Genomic DNA, 12,414 nt, shown 5'->3' with positions numbered 1-12,414 from the left:
TAAGGATTACTGGGACTCAAGTATTCTTCTCAGGATTCAGGACTTAAAGAACTTGATAAGTACTCTAAGGAAGGGTTAATTTTAAATTAGTCACTCAAAGTCGATTGAAGTTCACGGGTTGCTGCCTTGAAATGCCAGTCCCAATTCTGCAATTGTCTCTGGCAGGATCGACAAGAATACGATAGACTACGACTGTGAGAAATTTTAACAAGTAGTCTAACAGGATTGACAAGGATATGAGAGGCTGCATCTGTGAGAGACCTTTATATGTAATCGGGAAAGATATGCAAGGATATACAGGGATTTTAACGATACTGAAGGGATTTAAGGATTCAAGACTTATAGACTTGAATAAGTATTCCAAAAAAGGATATCCATGGTTAATTTAAAATAAGTTACTCACGTCGATTGATGTTTATTTGTCGCCTGTTTTGCCCTGACTGTCCCAATTCTGCAATTGTCTCAGGATAAAAATACGCTTTACTACGTCTGTGAGAGCTATGATTACCAGCATCTTCGATGAAGGGAAGATAACCCATTTATGCCACCAACCCAAACATTTCAAAAAAAAACTGTAATTATTTTCTTGGATGCATTGGTAGCTCTTGGCTGATCTTCATTCCAAATTTACAAATTTGATTCGAAATGTAGTTAAAGTTGCCGGAATATTCGCTTCAGTGGGACTAAAGAACCTCGCGATAGACTTTTTCTTAGCAGAACAGGCATTTTGATTATAAAATTCATTCGCTGTTGGTTTCTAAATTATAGACCAAGCCGAAGAGGTTTGACAGTGAAACAAAACACGAACCGTGGCCACGCACATGTCCCCAAATATATAATAATTAGAAGAAGTAATTCGTATTTATATATGAAGTAATTCGATATTTTAAATTTAGATCTTCAGATAAAAAATTCAGTCTTGATCTTTTTTTTATTGCATATATTTTACGTTAGGTACAAATTAAACAAAATTTCAAATCAAATTTCCAGCAATTCATTTTTGTTTGCAAAATGCATCACTGTCAGAACTTTGTCAATTTTAAATTTAAAACCAGTTTTTAATATATATTTAGTAGTTTGTTAAAGAGATATATATCATTTTGAGTTGTTATTTATTTTAGAGATTGAAATCATTCTGAAATTGGTAAATTATTGGACCCAAGTCGAAAATAACTTAAATCAAAGAAAAAACTAAATTTCTCATTTCGTATCTCCAAAAAACACTCAGCGCACACACAAATAATTTTTGTTGAAAAAAAGTATTTGCTTTAAAAATTTTCAAAAATATTAAAAATTGAAATAGATTTCTGTTTTCTGTTCGAAAATTTGACCCACAATAACCAATTGAGCCAAGTAATTTGATAAATAAATAAATTAATTTTTACCACAATTATTCACAGTTTCATTTTCCTAAATCCTTTATCTAATTGCCCATCAGTTGTCGATCACAACATTTTGCCAGATTTTATGAGTTATTGCTTTTACACTTAACGGCATGTCATTGAGCCATGAATTGAATTGGGGTTTCATGTAAATATACAAAATAAATCATCACTGCCATTGTATTTATGTAGAACTAAATTAACAAAAATTTGTTGATATTAATTTTAATTTAAAAATTTTATTTTTATAAAATGAGAAATATAGCAATTTTGAGAATTTAAATTTTATTAAAAAAAAAAATAAATTAAATAAAAAAAATTGCTTATTTCTCCCTCAAACCTGAAATCCCACAAAGATACTCAAACCTTAAACCATAATTATTAATTAAATTTCTTCTTCTTCTCCGTTTCAATTTCTTTGCACATTCCCTCAAAAATCTCTTTGCAGACCAACGATGCTTTAGGTTCACAATTTAATTGGATATATTTCGTGCCTCTTATAGTTATAGGCTCATTTTTTATGCTCAACTTAGTTCTTGGTGTTCTTAGCGGGTAAGTCATTGCCAAAACTTATAATTTTTTTTAAGATTTTACAATGTAAATATAAACTATTAATTATATTAATTTATATTTCAATTTATTTATTTAAGTTACTTTTATGCCTTGCTTTTGAGTTTTATATTTTCTGTTTCCTTATTTTTTTAAGAAAAAAAAAAAAAACAAAAATAATATTTTCTATTGAATTTCTTTTCAATTGCCAATTTATTTTCAAGTGAATTTTCCAATGAACGTAATCGCGTCGAACGTCGCATGGAATTTCAGAAATGTCGTTTTAAAACCATGTTTCAAACGGCCATGGTCTCATACCTTGATTGGATAACAGAAGCAGGTTTATATAAATAATTCTATGCCAAATTAAAGCAAAACCCAAAACCCAAAAAACAAAAAAAAAAAACAGATACAAAAAAAACCCATACGCCATACAAAATATTCGGTTGATTAGTAATCAAAGCTACAACAGTTACCAAAATTATTAAAGCTAATGTCCCTCCAGCAGTTTTTCATCAACCCCTCTCCACCCTTTTGAAATGTAACAGCAACAACTACTACTACAACAACAACAGCAAGATACATGTGTCTCTAGCAAAATCAACCAAAAAAAAAACAAAAATAAAACACACTTCTATAAATAAAACCGAATGTTATTTTACGACCCCCACCTGCCACCATCCAAACAGATACTTTCCCGGCCCCCGCCCTTCCAAAAATAGATAGTCAACCCCTTTTTGTGAAACAAAATGATTACACTTGATACAAATTTGTTCTGTGTTGGTTTCTGGAATCAGCGATGTCTTTGATAAAAGGATGGAATTTTTGTAGGTACTCATATTCAAAAAAAAAAAAAGAAAAATAAATAAATAATAATAATAATAATAATAATAAAAACCTAAAATGTTAATGTGGACTATAGAATAAGGGGTTTGTTTGGATTTTATTTTAAATTAAAATTTTAGTTAGGCCAATCATTTTTTTCTGGGATTTAACCTTTGAAATTAAGCAAAACTCAGATTTCGAATTTAAAAGAATTAAATGAAATGAAAAATAAGAAAAAAATTGAATGAAAGTGTTCGATCTCTCACTTGCCTAATATTTCCAGAGATATTGGGATTTGCGAAATTTGAAGAAAATCTGGCACAAATTATATGTACTGTAGGGGATGTAGGAGAGTAATTGTACTGATATATCAATTCACTCTTAGAATTCAATCAAAATCAACTCTGAATATCCTACAATGGATTTCACTCAAAGAGAGAGAGAGAGAGAGAGAGATCTTAATGAGCTATTTCGATGTGGTACTCTCTGTGTGGAAGTTATGTTCTAATGGTCCAATGCAAAACAAAAAAAATATTTTGTTCATTTTAAAATAATTTAACTATAGAGGGATATAATTCTCAGATGTAAGTTTGGATATATTCGAATATATCTCTCGAATTACACAAAGCTTATAGTCTTGAAAATGTTAATAAACGTATGACAGGGAGAGATAAAAAAACTGCAACAAAGGCAAACGCTATAACCTTTAATTTTTTTTTTTCAATTTTATTGAATGAAAGCAAAAAATAGCATCAAATTATAGAAAAAGTTTAGATTTGTTCGAATTGATCACCTTTGGCACGTCACACGCTGCCTTAATGTTGTCCTGCGGTATTTTGGCCCATTCCCGGCGAAGAGCTTGCTTGAGCTGATCGACACTTTGGTATTTTTTAGTGCCAACCTTGCATTTCAAAATATTCCAGACACAATAATCCAGCGGATTAGAATCCGGAGATTTTGGTGGACATTGTGCGCTGAAAATGAATCGAGGCACCCCATTTTGTAACCATTCTAGGGTGGCGCGTGCTGAGTGCGATGGTGCTGAGTCCTGTTGGAATGTCCATAGGTCTGGGGCCAAAATGTTTGGGCGCTCAAGGTTTTAATACACCCTCCAGAATATGTTCGCGATAATATTCGGCATTTATTCTGATGCCACTGTCGATTAATACGAGCGGAGAGTTACCATCGGCTGTTACGGCGGCCCACACCATCACCATGGCCAGCGCTAGAGTTCTGATGGCCACCGGAAGGTGCACATTTTCAGTTGGCATCTTTGGCAAGTAAACACGTTCGTTTTGTTTGTTTACAAAATTCGGCAGTTCATTACTTTCGGCCAAGTGAAGCAACACTAGCTCTTTTGGGTCTATTTTCTTTATGTTGCGATGTAAGTTCTTGCACTTCTTGAAATTTCAATGGTTTTAACCCGAGCTCGTTTTTCAATATTTTTCGGCCACTGCGACGCGAGTTTCGATCAAGTCGCTTCTTTACTTTTCGAACCATTTCTGCTCATGTTGCTGTTTTCTCCCGTATACTTCCATGACGCCGAGCTACGCTACCAGTTTCGCGGTAACGAGCGATGGTCCGAGACACAAAAGATTTTTTCATATAGAATATATAAAAAAATGTTGAGCAAAGAACTCAAAATGGGGGAAGGCTTATACAGACTAATATATAGGGTTCGTTGTGGACAAATACTTTTTATACCTTACAGCACTATGATTGATTTGGCCAAAAATTATTTAACACCTCTAAATATTGGTTTTCCACATAGGAAAGTATGTATAGATCTTTCTATCTCGCCGAGCTGAGTCGATATTGCTATGTATATTCGTCCATCCAGACCGTCTGTCCATGTTGATTTGTAATCACTCTACAGGTCGCAATTATGGCCCGATCTTCACGAAATTGAAAATGGAGGCAGGGTTAAAGTCAGAATAGAACTCTATTGTTTTTGGAGGTTATCTCAAAATATTTAGGGTTTGAAATGGACCAAAAACAGAAAAAATCTTGGTTTTGCTGTTGGCTACATTTATAGACCATTCGACGCGGAATTTTGCATGGAGTTAGAGTTTAGGGCTGGGCCAAAGCTTACCAATTTTGATGGTCATCGGTCCATATTTAGCTGGAAAAACAGACCATAGATTTTATGTAAGAAAATACGAAAATTTCCAGTAAACCGCGATTTTTGTTTTATCCTGACGAAATCACATATACACGAAAATGTCAGTTCTGACCGTTACAGCGATGCTCATATCCAAGGTATCGCATATATAGCAAATTATATACAATCTCATAAATCAAAGAATTGGATGCTCTTTAGAACGTTTATAAGTCAAGAACCGGGACTGGTTTTCACAAGTCTCATCCCTTCGGAATGGCTTCTTGCCAGAAAAGGATAACGTCTATGAAAATTGCGCAAAAATATGTCAATAAAAAAGTGAATTTTTTTTTTACATTTTTTTAATTATTGTCATATTGTTTTGTCGCATGCGATATTTTAAATTTGACTTATAATTGTGAATTGTGCATTTTCTAAAGTTTTGTTGAAGGTAATATATATATGCCGCAATTATCGTCCGATCCTTACGGGTTGCATGGGGGTAGCGTTAGTGTCAGAATTAAAGCCTACTGTTATAAAGATGCATATTTAGAGGTTGAAATGAACCAAAAAAAAAGGATTTTCGTGATTTTTCAGTCGCTCTGAAGAGGAAGTTAGGTACAGGGAAAAGCCCAGCATTTTGGATGACCATTAAATTATATATAGCAGTAAACTGGACCACGACTATTGTGAATTTATTTCGAATACATATCAACACAGCGAAGTGCGTAAATAAGGGCAAGGCTCTATGATACTATTTCAAAATTGAAATCTTCCAAATTGAATTTGGACATAAGAGTCTTCCAACATATTATAGTGTTGTAGGGTATCACATGTTCGGCCCCGCAGGACTTTAATTTTATTGTACATATTTTCCATCATCGACATTGACCTGAACCGATTCCAAAAACCCAAACGCCAACACTTTTGCCCTCGAGTGTAATCGACAATCACCTAGTATGTTATAGTGTGTATGCTCTTAATGTTTAGTTTATAGTGTGTTATACCAGCTGCAAAATACGTTTGTCTGATGAAATTATTGTAAACATACATACATACATACTTATATATGTTGAGCGAAATGCAATTTTGATTGATGATGAATGGTAAATGATGCAATGATGTTTATACGTTTTGTGATGGTGTTACATATTCTCCTTTCTTTTTCATTCAATGATTGCAATTCAGAAAAAAAACAAAACAACTGTCCTGTAGAAGAGCAATAATCCAACTTGCAAATGGAAATACGTAACTGCATACATTTGTGTAAATGCGGTCGAATCACAGTAATTGCACAATAATGTATTAAAGATAAAGAAACAACAACAACAAATCAACCAACAAACATTTACAAAACCCAACTCTATTGTGTAATGATGCACCAAAGTTCAGAAATCAAGTACCAAGTAAATTTATACTAACACCGATAGGATGAGACCCCCCTCGAAACCATTTGATAAACATTTCATGAAACTGCATTAAACAGAACATAAATCAGCATACATACATATTTCTGAGACGATGCGCATTTGAGCCTGTTTTAATGAATTTGTATTTCATACATTTGATAAAGGATTAAGATTTTAGGATAAATTTGGATCCAAGGTCGTCATGATAATAAATAGCTGAGGGTTATCGTGATTGTAAATTCTTTCTTGATATTTTGTTAACAAACAGTTTTTGATATGATTTAAAGAATTGCTGCTTCATTCGGAGACCTTTGATATTTTGTGTCCAAATTAAGAAAAAATTTAAGATATGAAAGAAAAGATGCTGAAAGTAGAAAATTCGATATTAGAAATTGTATATTGTAAAAATATTGAGGAGTTTCTACATTTTCAACTCTAGCCTAAGGTAGTGAGGCCAATTGCATCTGTACAAAAGTGTCTAATTTTTACACCACCTATGATTTTTAGATTCACGTGAGAAAATGAAGCAGATTCTTCCTCTTGAAGAAAAGAGATATTTCGTACAAAGAATTTCCAAGTGCCATTTTAAAAAAACTTCTCCAAGAAGCCCTTCTTAAAAAAAACCGCAGTGTTCTGGCGGGCTTGCGATACAGCCGTCTTGGTTGGAAGCTTACATTCCATTAAGCTGATATAGTTAATTTAGACTCCAGGGCCTTCACAGCCTACCTAGAAAGTTTACTTGACCCCACCTCCATTCTAATGATTTTTTGCTCAACAGGAGCTCCATTCTTAAGGGCGCTTTAGAATTTTAACAGTTTTTCAATATATGGGGATTCTACTTATCAAAAATCATAAATTGGAAATAAGAGGAAGAAGGTTGCTCTTATCGAGATCTCGGCCTTAAATACTTAGAACAAGTCCACATATGCCATCTAAGGCCACCCGTTTCAATGAGGGCTTAAAATAACGTTGGTTTCCCTTTTCGTTTCTAAGAGATTGTACTTCAGCCGACTTAGCCAAAGCCGTATATTTTTGTAAGCTGTAAATGTTTCTGGTCCCTTCGCAGCTTTCTGAGCAGATTGCTTTTACCCTATTTCCTTGTTGCCATATTTCCAGATGAAATGTAACTACCCGTAACCGCCACTCTTTAAGGAGGCTAAACATGTTCCATATTTTGGGATCATGATTATCGGAAAACTGCTTACGATTTCGTTAGAAAAATTCCTTTCGAACTTCAGATTCCTTATGATAAGTTGCAACTCCTTGTTGGTTCACTATGTTTTCCATACCAACTAATTGTTGATTCTCTTCTCTAGATTAAGTGCATTTTGGTTTTCAGTGACCCCAATGATGGATCCATTTTATTGATGGAAGTGCCTTGAAAGCAAGAACTTGCCGGTATTCAGTATTCTCACCACCTTTCCAAGCATTCACATCTTTCTCAGAAGGTTGCTTCGAATTTACCACTACCATAACAGGATTTCAAAAGAACAGGCCTTACCAGACGTCCTTCGTTTAGGAGCCTGGACCGTTTTCCCAACTCTTCGATGTGTGTAGTGCTGCTATTCGAAAGACTGCTTGAGATCTCTTTAGGAAAAATCCTATGGTAGACAACATATTTGGATTTAAATATTTACTACTGGTCGGAGTCCTCAGTTTTACTGATGGGAGTGACCCCAATGATGGATCCATTTTATTGATGGAAGTGCCTTGAAAGCAAGAACTTGCCGGTATTCAGTATTCTCACCACCTTTCCAAGCATTCACATCTTTCTCAGAAGGTTGCTTCGAATTTACCACTACCATAACAGGATTTCAAAAGAACAGGCCTTACCAGACGTCCTTCGTTTAGGAGCCTGGACCGGTTTCTCAACTCTTCGATGTGTGTAGTGCTGCTATTCGAAAGACTGCTTGAGATCTCTTTAGGAAAAATCCTATGGTAGACAACATATTTGGATTTAAATATTTACTACTGGTCGGAGTCCTCAGTTTTACTGATGGGAGTACACCTCTGGACTTTTCGGTATTGATTGTTCGCAAGACGGTGGTTGAACATGTCTCAGAGGGTTGTCTATCTATCCAGAAGGAAGGGAAATAACCAGCAATCGGTCTATAATGACTCTCGAAAGGTTTCTTAGGAGCCCCGTTATGTGGGGATACAAATTATCGGAATACTCTGGACTTCTTTCTCTCGAACTTCTTAACCAAACTCGATTTGTCCTGACATGTTTTGCCTGTCCCTGTTTTAGGGAGTGGTTCGTGTCAGTATTAAAAGTCATTCAAATTGAGGTGAAGCTGTTTACCGAAATGGTGACATATTAAACTAGGGCCGCAAATACGCCCACACCAACAGCCAGTCGAAGATGGAGGGAAATGTTGTTGTACATTTAAATCACTACCTATGGGGCATTAAGATTTAAACACCTAAGTCTAGTACCCATAAAAATATATTCAAGTACCTTGTGGTCGCACAACTAGTCAGTCTTGTGGGCAGGGTCGGCTTTGGGTCCAAATTTCACTAGGAATATGCACTTTTTCACCATTTCCGGGCAGTTGGCTCTTCCTCCCTACAAATGTCGCGAAATAAATTTCTGATCTTGGCACCTGAGTCTAGTACCCGTAAAAATATATTGGAAACTCTGACTTCACACACTAGGCAATGTTGTGGGCAGGCGTCGGTTTGGGCCTAGATTTCACTCGAAATGGACGATTTTTCCATCTTTTCAAAAATGTTACTAAAAGTATTTATGGCTATCGGCTGTCATAAATATATTGGGAACCTGAAATCCTCTGACTACATTCATTGATAATCTGCACACACAAAGGTTTGGATCATTTAGGGTTCCCGAAACAGCATCTCGTCGGTCTGTCAATCTTTGTCTCTCAAGCATTTATGCCAAGACTCTCCCCCAATACCCACGGAGTCTCCGCCACTGAGTTATTAATTTAATGCTACTCTAAAATGGGATTTAGCTTAACTATTTTGTAACAACAAAATCAAAAATATTTTAAAAAAGAATATGCAAGGGGTATTTTATTAAACATTCCTCGGTTTAATTTTAACGAAAAATGCTTGTTTATATAACAATTTTGATATGTGTATTGATATATTCCCCAAATTATGCTCAGCTAGATCTCCAAGATCCATTTTAGTATCCACAGGAAATGCCTAACCCCTTTTTCCGACCCGATAGATAGTGGCTTGGCTAATTATGCGATATTTCGGAAATCATCAACAAAAATAATCATGCTTTACACTAGCAAGAAGAAAACAACCGATCATAACGCCAAAATCATATATCTCTGCTATCATTAAACTATCATTTCAACGTTTTTTAAGTTAAATTTTTTAAGCAAAAATATTTTTTTAATTTTAAAATTTAAATACTTAATTTTGTTGTCATTTGCATTCATACCGCATTCATTCGTTGGCTTATTTTTATTGTTTTCTATTTATTTTATTTATATTTAATTTCTTCTTCATTTGTATTATAATAAACCAAAAAAAAAAATCAACAACCAAAACCAACCAACCAAAAATATTTCATTTTGTAGTGAATTCGCAAAAGAACGTGAAAAAGTAGAAAATAGACAAGAGTTTCTTAAACTTAGAAGACAACAGCAACTAGAAAGAGAATTAAACGGCTATGTTCAGTGGATATGTAGAGCTGGTATAGTATTTTGTTAATTAAAAAAAAAAATAAGAAACACTTGACTCGTTTACATACACCAACAACACTCACACACACACATACCTCTACTAACAGTTATACAAACCACACACATACACACCAATACATTTTTGTAAACACATAACTTTTTTTCTATAACAACACTAACGTAAAATATTTTAATATATTTATTAAAAATAATATTTTGATTTGAAATTTTTATGAACATTGAACTAACATATTTCTTTGGGTGTATTTATTTTTTTCTGTTTTGTAATTCACAGAGGAAGTGATATTAGCCGAAGAGCGTACAACAGAAGAGGAGAGAATGCATATAATGGAGGGTATTTATTGCCAAACAATTAAAAATATTAAAAAAAAACCTACACCTCACGAAGGACATTAATAATTAATATTGTGCATTTTTCTTTGTGTCCAAAAAAAAAAAAAATCTAGCACGAAGACGAAATGCTGCCAAAAGAAAAAAACTGAAAAGTCTGGGCAAATCGAAATCAACCGATACCGAGGAAGAGGAGGGTGAAGAAGATTATGGCGATGATGGTATGTTAATTATGAAATGTTTTTTTTTTTTTTAAATATATATCTATAAAAAACCAAACACACTTTGTCTGAAACACAAAAACCTTGTACTAAATGTTCAAATCAAAAACTAATCAATAACAACAACAAATGCAAAAAAATTAATGAAAATACACTTGAATAATTTCGAATTGCAAATATGGAATGTGATTTACAAAACCAAAAAAGTACCAACAAAAAATCAGCATATTGAAACACACACACACACGAAATTCAACAATGTTTTTGTAGCACCCTGTAACACAACCACAACAACAAATAAAAATTATTTTAATTTACAGTGAAACACAAATCAATTTACTAACAATGTTAATATTTTGAAAAAATCCACTCAAAATTTGCATTCAATTTAGGGACTGTTTAAAAAGCAATTTCAAATTATATATTTTTCAAATATTGTTAAAAAAAATGGTGTACACTTCTTTATTATATATTTACAATGATTAGGTTATAAAAAAAGAATCACTTTGTCAAACTAGAATTCCGTTTTTGTATAGTAAAATTTTGTATGTTTTCTTTTCTGTTCTCGTTCTATCTTCTTTTTTGATGATTTTTTTCTTCTTCTTCATTTTTTTATTTTTGTATTACTTTCTTGTATTTGATTTTTTGTGTATGCCAATAAACTATCTCCAACCAACCAAACAAAACTAAAACAGAGGGTGGCGAAAAAGCCGAAGGTAATTTCATTTTGATTTCTCTTCAATTTGTTCTGTTTTCAAGTTTCCTTGCTAAAGTTTTTTTCGTTTTTAGTTTGTTGACTTTGTATAAAACTAGTTTATTTTTTTGCTTAAAGAGTTTACATTTTTTTCTACAGTAAACTATTTTAAATAGGTTTTAACTCCAAATATTTCAAAAAAAAAAAAAAAATAAATAAATAAGTTAATAATAAATAAATAAATATCTGTCTAAAAACTGAGTCGACCTGAAAAAAGTTATGGAAAAATATTCTAAAGCCCCAGTATTGTTATATATCAATATTGTCCATTAGAAATTTTGACGTTAATCATGGGAAAATGTGGAAACGACAATACAATTATTTGCTCCAAATTCAGGTGCCGAACCTATAAAAGAAAGAAACTTTGGAAAAATTAAATCTTACCGTACCGTAATTAGAATTAAAACATACCAGCCAATCGGATGTAATCGCTCACTTCCTTCTAAGATAATTTGCTATCAATATTTAATTTGAAAAGGCAACTGAAACATAAATCTACTTAAGTCTAATAAGAATTCCCAAAACAAAAAAAAAAAAACAGTAAGGAAAGCTCAAAAGTCGGGCGGGGCCGACTATATGATACCCTACACCACTATGCATATTTAGTAGAGCTCTCGTAAAAAGGTTTGTACAGGGCATTTCAGAGCTCTATGAGATATTTGGTACAAAATCAAAATCTATCTAATTCTATCATGCATTTTACAAACTATAGCTATCTCTGAACCGGGTTTCTCCAAATTTGACGTATTAGCTTCTAGACTGAATTCGGTCTTATGTACGAAAATTCAGGTGATTTGGGCTGATATTGACCATTTAGTGCACAATTAACCTTAAATCGGATGAAACATATATATGGTTGCTATATCTATATCTGAACCGATTTTCACTAAATTTGATATACTTGCTTCTAGGCTGAATTTGGTCCGATGTACTAAAATTCAGTCCATTTGGACTTATATCGCCCATTTGGTGCACAATTAACCCGAAATCGGATGAAGATATATATGGGAGCTATATCCAAATCTGAACCGATTTCGATAAAATTACAAACAGCTATTTCTGGGCTGTATCTTATATCTGGTACCAAATATCATTCTTGTGGAGTGCATATTACGAATGTGAGAGGCTTAAACACCAAATCGGATAAAACATATATATGGGAGCTA

At 33.4% G+C, this 12,414-nt stretch overlaps 1 protein-coding gene across 1 annotated transcript in view; it reads left to right on the top strand.

Annotated features, from left to right (window-relative positions):
- The window catches only part of LOC101889994 (voltage-dependent calcium channel type A subunit alpha-1), a 206,278-nt gene that overhangs the window by 49,100 nt on the left and 144,764 nt on the right, over nucleotides 1-12,414 (top strand). The window contains exons 7-10 of the mRNA XM_059120872.1: nucleotides 1,831-1,934; nucleotides 2,156-2,271; nucleotides 10,218-10,277; nucleotides 10,390-10,494. Of these exons, the coding sequence (XP_058976855.1) occupies nucleotides 1,831-1,934; nucleotides 2,156-2,271; nucleotides 10,218-10,277; nucleotides 10,390-10,494 (385 nt within the window). The remainder of the gene's footprint in view (nucleotides 1-1,830; nucleotides 1,935-2,155; nucleotides 2,272-10,217; nucleotides 10,278-10,389; nucleotides 10,495-12,414) is intronic.

This window comes from Musca domestica, unplaced genomic scaffold (assembly GCF_030504385.1).
Source record: "Musca domestica strain aabys unplaced genomic scaffold, Musca_domestica.polishedcontigs.V.1.1 18, whole genome shotgun sequence".
NCBI lineage: Eukaryota > Metazoa > Arthropoda > Insecta > Diptera > Muscidae > Musca > Musca domestica.
Note: the sequence above shows the minus strand (reverse complement) of the source record. Positions and strands in the feature narration are given on the sequence as shown.